The sequence below is a fragment of the Urocampus carinirostris genome, chromosome 5, assembly GCF_059441175.1.
Source record: "Urocampus carinirostris isolate Australia breed hairy pipefish chromosome 5, RoL_Ucar_1.0, whole genome shotgun sequence".
Lineage (NCBI taxonomy): Eukaryota > Metazoa > Chordata > Actinopteri > Syngnathiformes > Syngnathidae > Urocampus > Urocampus carinirostris.
In genome coordinates, this window is record NC_142353.1 from 42,820,153 (window position 1) to 42,840,251 (window position 20,099).

Sequence of the window (20,099 nt, forward strand, 5' to 3'; positions counted from 1 at the left end):
AGCCAAGAGGAAAAAATGAGAAATAGAAGAAAAAATCATTCGCTTGATAGTCGTCACTCAACTTCTTGCGCCTCAACTCTGAAAAGACCGAAATGCTAGGTATTGGTCCATCTAAATGCCGTGACTTGTTCTCAAAAACGGCTCTGAACATTGACAAATGTAATATCACTCAGAGTGACTCAGTCAAAAATGTAGGTGTCATATTTGACCCCGATCTGTCCTTTCAAACACACGTGAAGAATATGACTAGAAAAGCTTTTTTCCATCTTTGCAACATTGCTAAAATTCGCCCTATACTGTCCTAGTCCAATGCGGGGATTATAATTCACGCGTTTGTTACCTACCGTCTCGATGACTGTAATACACTACTCTCCGGTCTCTCGAAGTCCAAAATCAAGAGCCTTCAGGCTGGTACAAAATGCTGTAGCGAGGCTTTTAACTAAAACAAGAAAGTTTGATCACATGACCCCGATTTTAGCTAACCTGCATTGGCTCCCCGTTAGCTTAAGATGTGATTTTAAGGTTCTGTTGGTAGTATACAAAATCATGCATGGATTTGCTCCCTCATATCTTTCAGATTTAATTTCCCCCTATGTTCTGATGCGGAGCCTTCGCTCTAAAAATGCTGGTCTACTAGTTATCCCAAGAGCCAAGAAGAAATCCGCAGGTTCGAGAGCGTTCTCCATTCGGGCCCCGGTGCTGTTGAATGCTCTTCCTCCTGAGATTCGATCTGCAACCTTAGAGGAAATGTTTAAATCTAAGGTTAAAACACACTTGTATTCTATAGCATATGAATAACCTATTTTTTATGTTGACAATATCTGTGTATCTGTGTATTATTTTGCCCTCATGTAGGTTTTAGATCAAGGGATGGTGTCATAATAGAATGTGGTTTGCAAAAATCTATGAGACTCTTTGTGATTAAGGGCGTCACAAATAAACATGACTTGACTAGATAGTTGCCAATAGTTTCTAGGAAGTAAAATCAAGAAGATCTTGCTTGACTAGCTATTAAATACATATAATAAACTTACAAACATTCAGGAGTGACTGTTTTACGATCCCCTATCAAATTTGTGACATTTTTTTACGCTATTCCTGGAATGATCAGTGCCGAACGAAACATTTTACAAACCCCTAACTTCAAATTGTGTCGTCACCACAATGTTGTGACCCAGATTTGGAGGGCATTTTGACCTGATCAGATCCATTAGAAATCAATGAAGGTAAGCTCCAACTTGGAAGGAATACATTTTGACAGAAGCTATTCTCTGAAAATATTAGCTTTGGCTCAAACCAATTTATTTTTTATGGCATGAAAATGGGTCAGGAATGCAAAAGGTGAGAAGGGTGTGGAGGAAAGACTATTTATTTGTGTATAACGTGCACCCCTAATTTTTGATTAGAAAAGTGGCTGTACAATATGTTGTTGGACTTTTTCTCAGCTTAAACTAACCATTTCTAATGACATGCATTGTTGAATACATGCGACCAAGATTCTAAACATTTATGAACAACTACTAACACCATAACAAGATCAAATTTACAGTGTATTTTTTTAATGTCCTTCAAAGTCTGATTTATCAGATATACTGAAAAGTTCTTTCCCTCATCGTGCTTTTTTGCGTTAATTTTTATCTCTCAGGATCACGTTTTGTTTTCTCCATTTTCTAACATTTGCTCTGGTACCATTAATAAAAAAATATCGTGATAATGAGATAAAATCGAATGCGCGCTCCACATGAATAAATACTGTGCTCCCGCCAAGGCTAACTAGACTGATTTTAATTCAAACACACTGCCTCAAACGCCCGATTCAATGCAAAATAAATTCTTCTCCAATTGATACAATTCACATAGTTCCCCTATTTTGACTTCAAAACTGTGAATTTCTCCTAAAGGTGAGAGATTGTCGTGCCTGTATGGCAGATTACTGAAAAAGAGACATCTCAAACATGTTTTACATGTATTTTCTGGTGCAAGATGAGGATCCAATATTTTATTTTGAAGTCTCCATTTATATAACCAGAACAAACTCTGAAAGATCAGGGAAAATAATTGAAACTGCTTGACTCTCAGAGTTTATAAACACTTAACTGAGATTTTGGCAGCCACTGGATCTAAAGCAAGACCAATTTTATCATGGGATCCATTTCAGTTTAATTCAGTATATCAGACACGTTTCATGTAGTGTGCAAGTGATGAGTTATTTTCACCTTGCAATGTGAAAAATGCAAAACATGATTAATATTCGCTCACAAGGTCATCTGAGACGAAGACAAAATTATGTGCTTCTCGTGCAGCAAACTTTAATTACAGCATTGGAATCGCTGCCTTCTCTTGTTGCTGCTACTGCAATTAGCATCTGACATGCTGTCATATTTCAATGTGGTATTACTCTAATAAAATACTCAATGAGTACGTGATCGTGAAACTTGATTAAGCTCTTTGGAAATCTGACAGGCTAAAGGTGGCACTAAATGAATGCAGTATGTTTAGTGTGTGTAAGAGTAGGAAGTGAGACAAGTGAGTGGTTCCCTGTGTTGACTGGTGTGAGACATGGTTGTGTGATGTCACCATGGCTGTTTAATGTGTACATGGATGGTTTGGTGAGAGAGGTGAATGCAAGAGTATTTGGCAGAGGTGTAGAGATGATGGATAACAGTGGAACAGTGTGGCAGGTAAGTCAGTTGTTGTTTGCAGATGACACAGCACTTGTAGCTGATTCTGAGGAAACATTGAGAAGGTTGATCATGGAGTTTGGAAGCGTGAGTGATAGGCGTAAGTAATGTGTGAATGTTGGGAAGAGTAAGGTGATGAAGTGTTCACGTGATGGAGTGGGCAACGGCGGTAGAAATAAGGTTGCATGGACAGGTGCTGGAAGAAGTTGAAAGCTTTAGGTACTTGGGTTGTGATGTAACTGCAGTTGGTGAAATGGAATGCGATGTATTGCACAGAGTGAATCAAGGAAGCAAGGTTTTGGGTGCTCTGAGGAGAGTAATGAGCAACAAGAGTATGAGTATGGATGTTAAGAGGGGACTGTATGAGAGTGTGATTGTGCCGACTGTGTTGTATGGTGCAGAGACTTGGAGCCTGAACGCAGATTTAAGAAGAAAGTTTTATGTTTTTGAGGTGAAGTGTTTGAGGAGTATGTTAGGAGTGACAAGATTGGATAGATTGAGAAATGAAATTGTGAGAGAGAACTGGAGTAGTAGTGCAACTGAGCAAGCGTGTGGATTCAAGAGTACTCGGTTGGTTTGGACACATGGAGAGGATGGATGAGGAGTGAATGTTGAAGAGGATCTACAGAGCAGAAGTCAATGGAAGGAGACAAAGAGGAAGGCCGCAATTGACGTGGATGGATGGTGCAGTACAGGAAAGAGGTATAAATATAGTGGAAGCTAGAGCTCTTGTAGGTGATAGGAATGAGTAGAGAGGTGTTGTAAAAGGATAGTGGAATGTTTGGACGCGTTCTAAGGGATGGGCAGGGCACCCGTATGATGCAGCAGGGGTAAACCAGCGAAAGCTGTCGGGCCTTGCTGTTGAAGAGAAGAGTGCGTTGGGGCACTCTGACGTGAGTGACATGGCCGCTGTCTTGTGTCCCGTTTCATTTTTTGTGTGTGTTTTCTTTGGTACTTTTTCCCCTTTTTTATTTTCCTTGTTTTTGTATGTGTTTGTCTTGCTGTCGGTCACCCCTCTCGAGGGATATGACCAGGGTAGATAGATAGATAGATGTTTAATATATCAAGTAGCGAGACAAATGACAAAAGTCTCTTCATCACAAAAATTAAAGGAAAAAACAACACCAAAGGGGATATTCTTGTAATTATTAGTGTTGCTTCTAATATTACAATATACAGTGGAACCTCGGTTCTCGACTATAATCCGTTCCAGAACCCTGTTCGAAAACCGATTTGGTCGATCACTGAAAATCGTTTTTGCCATTAAAAGTAATGTAAAATCATTTTAATCCGTTCCAAATCCTTGAAGGCTTACCATGAACGTAAACATGAAGCTAACCCAGGCTGATCGTACGTTCGCGTTAGCGTAATCTTCCGTACGAAAGATTACGCTAACATGAATGTGTAAAAATAAAAAAATCAGGTCGTTTACATGTCATTTAGCACCGGGGTCTCCACAACAAGTGGTGAGCGGTTAAAGGATAAAGAAAAGATTTATGAATAGGATTCTTACCTTTGTGGTGGTCTGCAGAAGCCATGCTCTATTCCCTCGAAAAAAGGGAAACTCGTACATCTTCTTCATATTTTGCTATTATTTCTTTCTTAAATGCAATAGTTGTACACACTACTCTTCTTTTTTCACCTGTAGCAACTTTGTTGCTTGCACCGCCCTTCTTCCGAGGCATAATTAGGGGTTAAAACACTCCGTTCACCGATATTCAAAACGAAAGCAAAAAGAAGTGCGTGGTCACGTGACAACAGTTCTTCACGAGGGGTGGGGGCAATCTACACCCGTACGCCGCTCAGCATCGCCCCTAGCTTACCGGCGTTCGAACTCCGATTTTTTGAACGAAGAGCGAAGCAAGAATTTCTCTAAATTTTGGGTCGAGAACCGATTTGTTCGAACTGAGAGGCCTTCGAAAACCGAGGTTCCACTGTATTCTGAATTCAATCTTAGTAAGACTTTTAAAAAGCCTTAATCACGCTCACGATTGCAGTACCTTTTATAAAATAACCCAAATACCTTTTCCTGCACATAATCCAAGATGTTTTTGAAGTCCAGGTCGTCGTAATAGTGTTTGATTCCCTCTCGTATGCTGCTTTGAAACAAAGACGACGTCTGGAAGGAGTGACATTGTGAAAAGGTCAGTGAATAACGACAAAACTTGTAAACAAAGCCATCGTGAGCTCATTACGATAGAAAGGTGATAATAAGGCTCGTTGCGTTGCCACCCGCTTACCTTCTTCTCAAAGATGAGAGCGATAACAAGGGCAATAGCCTGGAGAAGAAGCAGCACGCAGAGAACACAGAGGAACTGTGGAAGGACGGAATCGACTTGATTAGATTCAACTGACACGAACCGCCGGGATTTCTTTTTCTATTCTCACCATGTGCAGCAGGGTTTTATTGTCTCTGAGGGAGCCGACCATGCCCACGAGTGAGACTGTGAACATTACAAGACCCAGCAAGATCAGAACCACGGCAGGAGCCAGGAAGAGACCCTCCAGGGTTCGATTCTTCTGCCTTTCCACCTCGGCGTACACCCCGACGCAGAGCACGCAGAGACCCACCAGCTGGATATTAAACACAAGAAGTTTCTCTTTAAAGTTTGTAAGAATCACAGAGCCTTTGTTGCGACAAGACTTTCTTAGGTGTGAAAAAAAGAACACAAGCTTGTCCATGAGTCACTCGATCTCTGAGTTCCGGCACCTAAATCTGTACTTTTATTTAGAAATACGTTGTAACCAATGTTCCCTCTAATTTTCTACGGGTCTGAGCGTTCACACAAAGTCAGTGAGCAACGCTTGAAACAACAGTGAGCAACCATAATCCCAAGTGTGGCAAGATAATTAATTATCAAACATGTCCAAAACTTGACATTTTGCTGAGTTTCCGGCAATGCAAAATTATTTTTCTATTTTGAATGAATTGACTCATGTACTATTAAAAAGGTTGTACGGCCTACAAACGTCGTTTGTTCTTACAATTCTTTCACAAGATATCCATTTCTTTTTATTTCCTGATATATTTTGTCGCATAATATTCATATTTTTGGGGGCTTATTTAGTCGGTTGTAAGATACAGAACTGTACTTAATCACATTTTTAGTGGAAGTACAATGTTGGCAACAAGATTCACTTGATATAACTAGAAATTATTTGAATGCAACACAAACTTTTTCTTCTTTTTTCCGTGTTTTTTTTCTACTTTTTTTTAAATTCCTCAAAAAAAAAATCTCATTGTGTTTATTTTTTCCGAGCTGTTACTTTTTTCTTTTTGTTATCCATTTACTTTTTTCCTACATTTCTTTCTTTTAATTTTTTCTGGCTTTTTTCTAAATTTTTCCTTCTTTTTTCTCTTCCTTTTGTTTCTTTTTTTTTTCTCAGATTTTCACTACTTTTTCATTATGGTATTTTTTTCTTTTTTGTTCTAGTTCCCCCCTTCCTTTAAGTCATTTTGTGCATAATTTTACATCATATTTGGTCATGTTGGGATTAAAGAAGCAAAAACAACCCGAAGAGCCGTTTAGGACCCAAAAGAGCCGGTTCCTTAGTGAGCAGAGCCGAAGAAGCCGGTTCTTGACAAACTCTACTAACTTTACTCAATTTCGTTCTACTTCGACTCGACTTCAAAATACCGCATTTAGGACACAGCGTCAGGGGAACCCGTGTATTTTTACCATCATGCACTGTAACTTTGACTTGAGTTGCTTCTTAATTAGTAATTTTGAGCCCTCATTTTTTGTGCGCTGGCTAGATTTTCTTGTGCGCTGAGAATGTGCGAGCAGTGCGCACGCGCGCAGCTTAGAGGGAACACTGATTGTAACCCTTCACTTTTCAAGAGTGATATGCTTATTGGAGGGATTTCTGCTAAGTAGAAGTTACCCCTCAAAAAAATAAAAAAAAAAATAAACCAAACAGACAAAAAACAAAATGACAATCCAAATTGCTATTTTTTTCACACTGTTAAACGAGGACCGCATTTTTGGACTACAAATGGACATTTTTTTCATAGTTTGGTCGGGTGTGCGACTTATATTTGTTTCTTCCTACTTAATAATGCATTCTTTACTAGTACTTGCTTTTTATTATGTTTTGGGCCATGTTTCAGATTCCCTACATTGAGAACATTCATTGAACACACCTTCAACCTGAGGCACAGGTGTCAAACCGGCGGCCCGCGGGCCAAATTAGGCACCGAGAAGCGCAAGAGAAAAACAAGCTGCAGGTTGAAATATGTCAACTTGATGTTGCCAAAGCCAGGTGCCTTGAACAAAGACACTGTACTTGTATTTCTTTCTCTCTCTCTCTTTTCTTTTCCACCCCTGCCACTCAGTCTCTGTCTCTTTCTCTCTCTGTGTCTTTTAACCTATTTCACTCTAACTTCCTTTTTTCCTTTTCTCTTTCTCTCTTCATACCCGCCGCGCTTTCTTTTCTCTTTTCTCTCCTTCTGTCTTTCTATTTCTCTTTGGATTTCTTTCTTCCTCTCCCTTGCTTTCCCCCCTCTCTCACAACTTTTTATCTTTTGTTTCTCACGCTCTCTCCCTCTCTCTCTTTTTCTTTCTTTGTCCCGCCCTATCTCCTTTTCCCTCCCTCTTTCTCTCATTTCTTTATCTCGTTTTCTTTCTCTTTAATCTACTAGTTTGGCCCCCGACAGATTGTTTGTTCTATCGTGTGGCCCCCGAGTTAAAGTGAGTTTGACACCCCTGACCTAGGGTATGAACCTGCCGGCTTCTTCTGGCTTCTGGATGTAGCTACCATTTTTACTAAATAAATATAAACCCGGATTTTTGTGGTGATCCTTGGATAGTTGGTCTGACTACCTAAATTTGAAGTGTAAACTAGAGCCAGCGGACCACATACGGCCTAGATTTTTAATCTGGCCCGATTTACGAAAATATTTATGTTACATTAAATGAGGGTAAAAAATCCCTACTAATAAACATTTGCTGTTGTTTTGGTGGCATTATTGTCCCCAGTGTCCCTTAGTTTTTTCTTCCCGTTTTGACAACTACACTATGGATTACTTCTATCCTATGGGACATGGGTTTTAGCACACAAAAAATGCGTGTATTCAAGGAATTTCAACTCCTTGCCCTGAAGAATTCTCGTGCCGGCGTGATGAAGGGGCCTATCGTGGAAGAAGAGCCGGAGCTAGCGAAGCGGCGTTATAAGTCTTCGGTACCGTCCGTAATTATGGTAAATGCGAACTCACGACCAAATAAGATCATCGAGTGCTGGTGGAAAACATCGAAGCGCGCAGGGAGCGCAGTTGCTGTGTTTTGCGGAAACGTGGCTCACGTGTAGCCACCCGGAGCTACCCGGAGCTATCCGGCTTCAGCGCCGCTATACAGAGACACGAAAGCCGGGGGGAATCGGAGAGGAGGCGGACTTGCTAACACGAGGTGGTGTATCCCTGGATTTTCACAAAGAAAAGTTTTCCATCTGGGATGTCGAACTTTTGGACTAGCGTGACGTCATCCACTCCGCTACAAGCACCCCTAGGGCATCATGTTAATCTGTTAATAAACAACGGGGTAGACTGCTGGAAGTGTGAATTTCCCTACGGGGATGAATAAAGTATCTATCTATCTATCTATCTATCTAGTGTTATTTTTCTTTATTGAGTATTTACTTCATTTATTAAAACACATGTGAAAGGTCATGCACGTTTGCATATTGAGTTTTTGAATCCATAATATCTAATTTAGTGCTTAAAAAGGTGCATAATACCTTTCTTTTAGTCTGAATGTTTAGAACCATTTTTATGAAATTAATGGACTTCATAAAAATGCTAGTAGTATGCAGTGGTTAGCACTTTCGCCTATCATGCAAAAGGTTCGAGAGCGTTCTCCATTCGGGCCCCGCAGGTTTGAGAGCGCTCTCCATTCGGGCTCCGGTGTTGTGGAATACTCTGCCCCCTAGGCTTAAAACACACTTCCATTATATAGCTTATGAATGACCTATATTTCCTGTTGACAATATCTGTGTATCATTTGTTATTGCAACATGCATTGCAGCCTGGTCATCCTGGAAGAGGGATGACCTCATATGCGGTCCCTTCTCAAGTTTTCTTTATTTACCTCATGTTGAGGTTTTGTTTTTCCTCACCCTCATGTAGGTTTTAGATCAGGGGATGCTGTCATTATAGTCTGTGGTTTGCAATAATCTGTGGTCTGTGCAGCCCTTTGAGACTCCTTGTGATTAAGGGTGTCACAAATAAACATGACTCGACTATTTGATTGTTGAATAGTGACTTGTGAAGCTTCTGAATGCTGTTCATAGGATATACGGGTGAGTGAGTGTAAAAGGTAAGTGTAAAGTTCACGACAAAGGAATTATGGACCTGATTGGAGCTCAAAACTAAAGCAAAGACCACGGTCACTAAACCACTAAAATTACAAAGGTACTATTCTGGCGTCATTAAATACTTAAGAATTTCCAAGTAAACTGATAATTCCACTAGAACATTGGTCATAGGAGTTGCTTAACTCGGAATTATGAGGCCAGTCCACAAGGTTAATGCATATTAGTCTTGGAATGGTTCATGTGATTAACTGGTGACATGTACAAGTTTGAAGTTGAGCTTTGGCTCAAAGTTTTTTTGTGCATTCCAAAAAGCAAGTGAAAGAAAATTGGCGCATTAGTTTGAATACATTTTTATTATTGAATCAAAATGTCATAAAACTACTCTTGATAGGCACTTGGATGTTCAATCAACAAACATAGCCTATGCGAAGACGTGGAGAGCGTGCAATAATTGAGATGCCATATTGTTAACTAATCCATGTAATGATGTAAAAATGCTCAAAATTATGATAATAAGAATAGTATTACCGTATTTTCTGCACTATAAGGCGCTCCGGGTTATAGGGTGCACCCCGAAAAAATAGTTTTTGGTCCTATTTTTGACAAACATAAGACGCACCGGATTATAAGGCGCTACAATGGGAACGTCGACAAAACAGTCATATAGTTCAGTCAAACTTATTACCCCCTTAACATTCCCAAAGCTTGCAAAGACGCAAAGACGTGTCGAGAACACGTGCGGATGCGGTGTCCGTACGATGTCACTCAAATGCATCGTTCCATCATTCAGAAGGTTAAAGTCTTGGGATTCAAGAAATGCCAACCATTCCTTAGTTTCCATTTTCTTTTTCGCTCGCAACTTTACTGTATAAATGACAATAAACACTTGGAATTGAGTTTAATTTAAAAATAGACACTCCATTCCATCCATTATCTGCACCGCTTATCACAGACTTATTAACATCCAGTTCAGTCTGAAACAAGATACAGGGATAATATATATAGCCGGAGTAGCTCACCGAAGTCGTTGTGTTCATAACAATGTGCAGCCGTGGTCCTCTTATATCCGTGAGTTTAGTAAATCCAGGAGAATGAAATATTTACAAATACAAAATAGTAAAAAAATGCTTTCTGTATGCCGTCAGCCACGTGCTATACGCATTCATCTTTTTCGGCCAATTGCAGGCTTTGTTTTGCCGTTCAAGCCAATGCCAGCCTGTAAATAATAAAAAAGATCCTCCCCTTGACCTCCGAATAACTTTAGCCAATAGTGATCCATTCAAATGATGATTGACACATTGGTTAGCCAATGAAACGCCGGTAAATAAATCCCAGCATACACCGCGGACTACTTGGCGTTCGGGGGAAAATCTAGTCGGCGGCTGCAAGTTAGTTGCAAGACTTTGCGAATTAATATTGTTTCATAAATAAGGCGCACTGTATTATAAGGCGCATGGTCAGCTTTTGAAAAAAATAAAAGGCTTTTAGGTGCGCCTTATAGTGCGGAAAATACGGTAATAATAAGAATCATGATCATTTCATAATTCACTTTGCATAGAATTACTCTTGGGTGAACAAAGATTTACTCCACCTCCGTTTACTGCTCAGTGCTCACACTGGCCCATCAATTTTCGCCTCAAACTTTTGGCTTTATTCCATTCTGGAAAACGCTCAATTGATGAAGATAAAGAGAAACTGACTTCACAGAAATATGTCCATCGATTCCAGGAATGAAAAAGACACAACACTGACCTTAGAATACAATATTAAGCGTCAAGGTCCATTTGTAAAGAACTGTCTACTCTTGTGGATGGATCTGAATCTTCAACTATGCATTGTGCCAATAAATGCCATACATTTTGAAAATTTCAACTCTGATACAAAATTATTTGGTTTTGGGTGTTTATTTGCAGAATTGCTGTAAACATCACACATTCATTACAAGCAGCTGCAGTAACCCCAGTGACTACAGTGCAGAATTATTTTCAAGCTGAAGGAAAAATCTTAAAAATGACTTTTTTATATGACTGGATCTTCCCTGGGGCATCCATATTATTATAAACCTTTCCAGATCAAGAGAAGGGAAAAGAAGAAGATGGCAAAGCTGTCATTCTGTAAGCTAGGTGTATATTCAGTTGTGCTCAACCTTATATACTATACTTATGCCTGGGGGGTTTAGACTTATGAGAGAAATGCCATGAAAATGTTATATAAAAAACGAACAATGCAGCTTAGGTATTGAAAAAAAATATTGGGGTATTTTCAGTGACTGAAATAACGTCTGCCCGGACGCCCGGGGCGTGCATCTTTCACGTCGGGCATACAACTTACAAAATATCTCTGCTCGGGTGGCCGACAACTTTTTCAAAGGAAAAAAATATATATATTTAGGGTTTTTTTTCTTGAAAAAGTTTTTTTTTTTTTTTTAAATCAAACGTTTGCTTTATTCCGATTTCGAAATCTTCGTACGGTCTGGAAATTTCGGTTAGTTTGGCAATATGTGTACTCGGCAGCCAATCAGAAGCCTGCATCGAATATCTTCGAGCTTCCGGACTCTCCCGAGCGTTATAAGGTCGTGCATTTGCATATCATTTTCCAAAGAAGAAGCAGAGAACACAAGAAAAATGAATAAGAGTTGAGGACTCAAGCCAAAACCTAAGAAGAAAGATTCAAAAGAAGCTAACGAAATTTATGACGCTACAAAACGTAAACGTATATTAAAAGTATCATGGAAAGAGGAGTTCACGTGGCTTGGAGCAAACGATGCAACGCAAACATTGCATGAATGAAGATGAATAAATACAGGTACATACTGATGGCAGATGGAAAACAGCGAGGTCATATACATGCAATGAATGTTATAGGTAGATTTATAATAAACTTAATTTTAAAGTATTGTTCTGTTATATATTCTGATTATCAATCCTTAATACTTTGCAACGTGTCCTGTAACCTTTTGTCATGAGTTTCAGACATCCATCCATCCATCCATTATCTGCACCGCTTATCCTCAGTAGGGTCGCGGGGTTGCTGGAGCCCATCCCAGCTATCTTCGGGCAGTGAACTGGTTGCCAGCCAGTCGCAGGGCAGAGTTTCAGACACTGGAATTTTATACATTTTTCAAACTGAAACAATAATTTTTATATTCAATTAATCCAACAATTATTTTGTTGATTAAATGAGATTTTAGAAAATAATTTAGAAAATAAAATTAATCCTTATGTAGTTACTGGTTTGGCCAAGAAAATAAGCCGAAGTGATCCTGGTTCTCGGGAATAAAGTAATTGCATTACAGTATTACACGCATGGGTCTAAAACATTTTACCACTGAAATAATCACTTTTAATCAGCCCTCAATAAATGAAGGCATTTTCAAACCTAAACTTCATAGTTTCACTCCTTATACTTGTCGAAAAATTGTGAAAAATAATAAAACCCACACGTGGGATGAACGACATTACAGAATAATAGAAGAACATTAAATTCACGAAATCGTGACCTGATATTTCATTCCATCATCAGTAAAATATTTTATTTGTAGTTTTCTATAATGGAATAAAATAAGAATTGGTCGAAATTCGACGTTGAGGATCTTAAATTTTAAATCTTATAATCCAAAAGGCATTGGACAATTAATTGATAACCTAGTGTATAATCGATTACCGTGCAGGCATGTAAAAAATAGTTATGAATGAATGAAAACTTTATTTTGAAGATTAAAATAAAAAAAGGACAAAAACAATAACTCAAACAACAAAATAATGTTACATAATATGTTCGAGAAGGGGTAGTAAGAAGCAAATGCTTATTTTCCCTACCACTTCATCTTCCCTGTTAAATACACCAATGATAATAACAATGGTAATAATCTTAATAATAACAGTTATGATATAACAATAGCAACAATAACAACAAAGTTAACCATAGTTGTAAACGCAGTATTTCAATCCCTCATACCCCATTTTCTTCATCTCTGTATTCTGCCAGTAATGTTCTTTTGTATTTAAATTTGAACAAATAGTTGGACATTGTTTGATCTCGTCTTGTAAATTATTCCAAAGTTTGACTCCACACCCAGACACACACATACTTTTCCTGGTGGTTCTCACCTTTGGGTTTATGAATTTAGTACAGCCCCTTAAGTTATAATTTCCCTCTTTCCGAATGAATAATTTTAGGATGTTTTCTGGCACTATGTTTTTGTTGACCTTAAATAGCAGTTGTAAAGTGAACATTTTTACTAAATCATCCAATTTTAATAATTTGGACTGCAGAAATAAAATATTAGTATGATCTTGATATCCTACCCTTTGTATGCAAACTAAATCCCCTCTTCAGCTGATAGAGGTAGGTGTTGGGTTTGTATAGCTTGGGGAGTTGGTTCGGGTGTAAAACATAAACCACATAAATGCCAAACATGAACATATTTTTCCCACTGTCTGTTGGCAAATGTGTTGTGTTCAGAAAAGATTCCTTGTCAAACAATCGCGAAAACTGAGGGATCTCTGTATTATGGAATCATCCTCAATTCACGTCAGTAAAGTTTGCTAATTTCAGAATTCGGCAAGAGTTGCAGGCATATACTGTAACACCATGGTAAGTCAAGGCATGTTTATTTTTATAGCCCTTGATCACAAATAGTCTCAAAAGGCTGCACAGACCACAGATTATTGCAAACCACAGACTATTATGACATGATCCCCTGATCTAACACCGACATGGGGGCAAGGAAAAACTCAAAAACCTCAACATGAAGAAAGCTTGAGAAGGGACCCCACATGAGATAATCCCCCTTCCAGGCTGACCAGGCTGCAACGGATGTTGCAATAACAAATAACACAAAGATATTGTCAACATAAAATTTAGGTTATTCACATGCTATAGAATAGAAGTGTGTTTTAAGCCTAGATCTAAACAGTTCCACTGAGGTTGCAGATCGAATCTCAGGGGGAAGAGCATTCCACAGCACCGGGGCCCGAATGGAGAACGCTCTCCAACCTGCGGATCTCTTCTTGGCTCTTGGGATCACTAGTATTACCACCTGTATTTATATCGTGGGATTGAAATCCGATTAAACACAAAAGGATTTGAAAAGAACTGACCAACAGTCTGCAAACTTAAAACATCAAATCAGTATTCTGACACTATATTTTGCATACAGCATGGAGTCAAACAGACATAAAGGCCAAATGTTACTTATTGTATCGTTACCATATTTATTAAATTACAAAAAGTAACTGAATATATACTGTACTAAAATAGCTTGGTATACAGTGGGACATCGCTACTTTGCGCTTCGACGTTCGCGGGTTCAGAGCTTCGAGCTTCGAGGTCTAAAAAATAATAATAATGGAATAAAATAATTTAAAAAATTATATATATATAAATATATATATTTTGGGGCAGCACGGCAGCGCAGTGGTTAGCACATGTGCGACACAGTTCATGTCTTGGGAACCTCCTGCGTGGGTTCAAATCCAGCTCCAGACTTCCTGTGCGGAGTTTGTATGTTCTCCCCGTGCTTACGTGGGTTTCCTCCGGGCACTCCGGTTTCCTCCCACATTCCAAAAACATGCATTTCAGGTGAATTGGTCGGTCCAAATTGTCCCTAGGTGTAAATGAGCGAGTGAGTTGTCTGTCCCCGTGTGCCCTGCGATTGGCTGGCAACCAGTTCAGGGTGTCCCCTGCCCAATGGGATGGGCTCCAGCACCCCCGCAACCCTACTGAGGATAAGCGGTGTAGCTAATGAGATGAGATGAGATATATATATATATATATATATATATATATATATATTTTTTTTTTTTTTTTAAGCATTTTTGAAGGGGCGTCGCAACTTCGCAGATTTTCACTTTTCGCGGGTGGTTTTGGTCCCCATTAACCGGGTCTAAAAATACTAATAAAAAAAAAAAAAATATATATATATATATATATATATATATGTGTTTTTGTTTTTTTAAGGTGCGCCGCTAATTCGCGGATATTCACCTATCGCGGGTGGTTTTGGTCCCCATTAACCGCGATAACCGAGGTCCCACTGTACATGGAAAAAGTGCGTGGGCCGCTCTCATTTTTATCGGCACAATAATAATTCTCGCCTTTAAGCAGAGTGCAACGCCCTGCACCACACTCCTGTACACCAGCCGGCAAAATACGTGTGATGCTACATGATCAAATTCATTCAGCATCAATTTTATGGATAGTAGATAATGGTACACCGAATAAACATAATTGATTATCCTTATCTGTTTTAAAAGCAAGAAGGGTGCAGATGATTCAGTTGTTTTGAAGACTCATTTTAGCAGCTAGCTATAGCATCTTCATACGAAATCCCGTTAGCAAACGTGGCAATTTAATTTCACATGCACAGAGTAAAATGCACCAAATAACTTGTTTTTTAATGACTTTTGGTGTTTTGCACGAAATAATCTCTAAGTGCAATCGTAACATTTAAATCGGTCATGTCACACTGTACGCCCACCTATCGATCGGGTCTTCCGTTAAATAGACAACAGATGTACTATTATAAATTGTTGGCGAATATGAAGAATAAACACTTATTGGTGTATGCCGAATATTTTTATAAGCCATGCTAGGGTTAAATATACAAAAATCGGTGTCTTGATCATAAAAACGACGCATAATATTGCTGGCGTTCAAAATTGACCATTTTTAACACGAAGTCAGGTTGTGCCTTCGCCTCGGGTTGGTCATTCAAAACCTACATCACTGTTATTATTTTGATACCTGCGTTTAAATACAAAATAATGACTTACCGAAAACAGCATGGAGTAGACATTGAGGGTAAATTTGATGAAGTAATAGTAGTGGTTGCTTCTTCTCAATTCCGAATAAGGAGGCATGGCCGATGGTGTTGCTAAGCTAGCTAGGTAGCCGGCTTCCTCCCCTTCGTTTTGTTCGTGGAATAATAAAGCACCGGAATAAAGAAACAAGGAAACGGTTATTCAAACCGTTCATAACATTTTATAAAATACAGAATATTGAGTTTCTTGTTTTCAACGGGTTTCGAGTATTATTTCGCACACGGTTGGAACAAAACCACTTCCGTGCAACCGGCAGCTGTAGTCTTTGTTATGACTACAAGCTTAAAGGGACAGTGCACAAAAAAAGCGACACTCCCGTTTCTCATATCGATGGAATGGAATGGAATGGTCTGCATTTATACAGCGCTTTTCGAGTCAAAGACCTCCCAAATCGCTTTACAATGTGCTTCACACTTTTCCCTTTTACACACTAACTAAGCCAGGGGTGTCAAACTCGTTTTAACTCGGGGGCCACACGATAGAACAAACATTCTGTCGGGGGCCGGATTAGTAGATTAAAGATAAAGAAAAAGAGAGATAAACAAATAAGAGAAAGAGGGAGGGAAAAGGAGAGAGGGCGGCACAAAGAAAGAAAAAGAGAGAGAGGGAGAGAGCGTGAGAAACAAAAGAGATCAAAAGTCATGAGGGAGGGGGGAAGGAAAGGAGGAGGAAGGAAGAAATCCAAAGAGAAATAGAAAGACAGAGGGAGAGAAAAGAGAAAGGAAAGCACAAAGGGTAGGAAGAAAGAGAAAAGAGAGAAAAGGAAAAAAGGAAGTTAGAGCAAAAGAAGTTAAAAAGACACAGAGAGAGAAAGAAACAAAGAGAAACAAAGGAAGAGAAAAAGAGAGACACAGAGAGTGAAAGAGACAGAGACAGAGAGTGAGAGAAAGGGGGTGGAAAAGAGAGAGAAAGAGAGAGAGTGAATGAAAGAGAGGGAGAGAGAAAAGGAAATACAAGTAGAGTGTTTTTGTTCAAGGCACCTGGCTTTGGCAACATCAAGTTGGCATATTTTAACCTGCAGCTTGTTTTTCTCTTGTGCTTCTCTGAGTGTTGTCTCACGGGCTGATCTGGCCCGCGGGCCGCCTGTTTGACTCATTTTTTTAATCCCTTTAAAAAATCTCATTGGGTTTATTTTAATCCTAGCTGTTACTTTTTTCTTTTTGTTCTCTATTTCCTTTTTTCCTTTGTTTATTTCCTTTCTTTTTTTCTGGCTTTTTTTTCTGAATTTTTACTTCTTTTTTCTCTTCCTTTTGTTTCTTTTTTTCTCAGCTTTTCACTACTTTCTAGTTTTGGTATTATTTTTCTTTTTTGTTCTATTCCCCTTTACTTTAAGTCATTTTGTGCATAACTTTACATAATATTTGGTCATATAGGGATGAAAGAAGCAAAAACAACCTGAAGAGTCGTTTAGGACCCGAAAGAGTTCCTTTCAGTGAGCCAAGCCGAAGAACCCGAACCCTAACCCTTTTTTTGCATGCCATGTAGCTAACTTTTTTTTGCTAGCTATTGACCTAAAATTAGGCCTCCTTTACAACTAGCCCTTTAGCTTCATTTTAGCTTTCTATCTGGCTATTTAGTTGGATTTTTACTCTTTTAGCTAGCTAGAAACGAGAGCTGGTTTATAATTCAGCAAGCTTTCAGAGCAGATTATTTATTTTCTTTAGTATACTATTTATCTTCTCATGGGGGAAACAATATATGTATTAATCTTTTTTTATGGAGTCATTTACTGCACTGCAAAATCTAAAAAAGATATATCAAACAAAATAAAAATCTTGCACATAGTTTTTCTGATTTTACTTTTTTTTCTGCTGGATAAATTATGTTCATTTTAAGTATTATTGTGTCATTTTTTTAATCGAAAATCATGGACAAAATGAGTTCAACTAGGAAAAACAGATTAATACATAGTAAAATCCAAAATAACAGCAAAATTATTAAACAAAAGGACTTACCCTATTACCTCTCTAGCATTCATGACTACATGTCACGGTTGCCATGGCGCCCAATTGGCCCCGCCCGTGTGGCGCCAGCTCTTTGACAGATTGCCTTCCTTTCTATTTAAGCTCTCACACAACCTTTGTTAGTCCGTCAACAAACCTCTGCACACGCAAGACGTGGGCTTTGACTCTGTCTGGTTTCCTGCCTGTGTTTCCTGTCTGGTATAAACTAATGAGTGGCATAATCGTCTTTACAGTACAAATATTTATTGATCTATTTACTCAAAATAAGAGTAAAAACTACAGAATGGACAGTCTTCTTTTGCTAATGTTTACATCACGATGATGTCATGTGTGACCTGAAGATGATTCCAGGCAGGAACCCTGAATGCTCCCATGATCACTAAACCACTAAAACAACAATTGGTTTACTAGATTCTATTTGGGAACATATTGTTTATCGAAATGTACATCTAAATCCAGGGTTGGGTAGGGTTACTTTAACTGGATTACTTTCAATTACTTTTGGATTACTCCAATACCAAATATGCTAATAAATGAAAAAATGATGGATTTATTTTCATTTTGTCTCTGTCGCATTTTATGTTCGTTTTGCCGGAGATCAAAGAGATCAAAGCCAGGAAAGAAAGCTTACCACGTGTTGTGAGTCATCATTTTATTCATATTTAGTTTCTTTTGTCTTTTATTAGCATATTTGATATTGGAGTAATCCAAAACTAATTGAAAGTAATCAAGTTAAAGTAACCCTAATTAGTCAAAGCCAAGATAGCCATCATTGTGATTTTAATTGCTAATGTGGCTAGCAGCTACACTAACTAAAAAAATGTGCTAAATCTAGGCCAGGGAGTGCCGAAACAGAAAAAAATATAACTCAAGTTTTTCACAATCTTATTAAATTCCTTCATGGTTTAAATATCGTTATATTGGCTTTGTAAGGCAAGGCTAGCCCCCAAAGCCACGCGATTCGCTAATGCGACTAGCGGCTACGTTAGCAAAAAACATTTGCTAAATCCAGCCAAGGGACTGTCGTAACGATATAGAGGAAATCCAATGATTTTTCAATGTTTTTTAAACGACCATCTATGAAAAATACCGTCATTTGGCCCATTCCGACGTTGATCGTTCAAGTGCCTCTTTGGACAACGACGTAATAATAAGACGAATTTCCAATGAGTTAACTCATGCTGTAACGATGTTGTGCCAACTTTTTTTCGCGTTTTCCGTATCAGTTCCTGTGTGAAGTGGTTTTTATCGTCATGTTTTATCGGGTAGTACTAAATATGGTGTTTTTAAAAAAAAAAAATTAATTCAATTTTTGCCGATTGTGTCAATTGAGCTTTAGAAACCAGAAAGTGCTTAAAGCAAAGTGAAAGGCCAACAGTTGGGGTGTTTTTGTGTATTTTTTTTTTGTGCAATGGTGTTTGTCGGTGACACATTTTGTGTGTTTTGTGAATTAAATAAGAAAAAATGGTGATGCCCTTTAAGAACCCACAGGGAAATAACTTGAACCCTACCCTAAATCCGAACAATTCCATGTATGTATGTTAAATGTATGTGTGCAGAATGCAAAAGGTTATCCTGAATTAAAAGATAAACATCAGGAAAAGCAATGAAATGAAATATATAGCGCTTTTCAAGTCAATGACTTCCCAAAGCGCTTTACAATGTGCTTCACATTTCCCAATAGCGGCCTTTTATTGCAGCCATGTAAGACGCTAACCTGCTTATTGGGGGTATTAGGGCACAGGTGTCAAACAGGCGGCCCGCGGGCCAGATCAGGCCCGCTAAGGGATTGAATCCGGCCCGCGAGACAAGACTCAGAGAAGCGCAAGAGATAAACAAGCTGCAGGTTGAAATATGTCAACATGATGTTGACAAAGCCAGGTGCCTCTCACAAAGGCACTGTACTTGTATTTATTTCTCTCTCTCTTCCTTTCTCTTCTTTCTTTTCTTTCTCTTCTTTCTTTTCTTTTCGTTCTTTTCTTTCTCTTCTTTCTTTCTCTTTGTTTTTTCTTTTCTTTCTCTTCTTTCGCTTCTTTCTTTCTCTTCTTTTTTTTATTTCTCTTTTCTTTATCTTCTTTCTTTCTCCTTTTCATTCTCTTCTTTCTTTCTTTTCTTTCATTCTCTTCTTTCTTTCTTTCTTTCTCTTTCTTTCTCTTCTTTCTCTTCTTTCTCTTTCTTTCTCCTCTTTCTTTCTCTCTTTCTCTTCTTTCTTTCTCTTTGTTTTTTCTTTTCTTTCTTTGTTTTCTTTCTTTCTCTTCTTTAATTCTCTTCTTTCTTTATTTCTCTTCTTTCTTTCTTTCTCTTCTTTCTTTCTCTTCTTT

At 38.5% G+C, this 20,099-nt stretch overlaps 1 protein-coding gene across 1 annotated transcript in view; it reads right to left on the reverse strand.

Annotated features, from left to right (window-relative positions):
- LOC148366465 (tetraspanin-15) overlaps positions 1-16,075 on the reverse strand; it is a 39,594-nt gene extending 23,519 nt beyond the window's left edge. Inside the window, exons 1-4 of the mRNA XM_088336911.1 lie at positions 15,767-16,075; positions 5,070-5,255; positions 4,922-4,996; positions 4,705-4,800 (exon numbers count right to left, since the gene is read on the reverse strand). Of these exons, the coding sequence (XP_088193037.1) occupies positions 4,705-4,800; positions 4,922-4,996; positions 5,070-5,255; positions 15,767-15,853 (444 nt within the window). The 5' untranslated portion in view covers positions 15,854-16,075. The remainder of the gene's footprint in view (positions 1-4,704; positions 4,801-4,921; positions 4,997-5,069; positions 5,256-15,766) is intronic.
- Between the last annotated feature and the right edge of the window lie 4,024 nt (positions 16,076-20,099).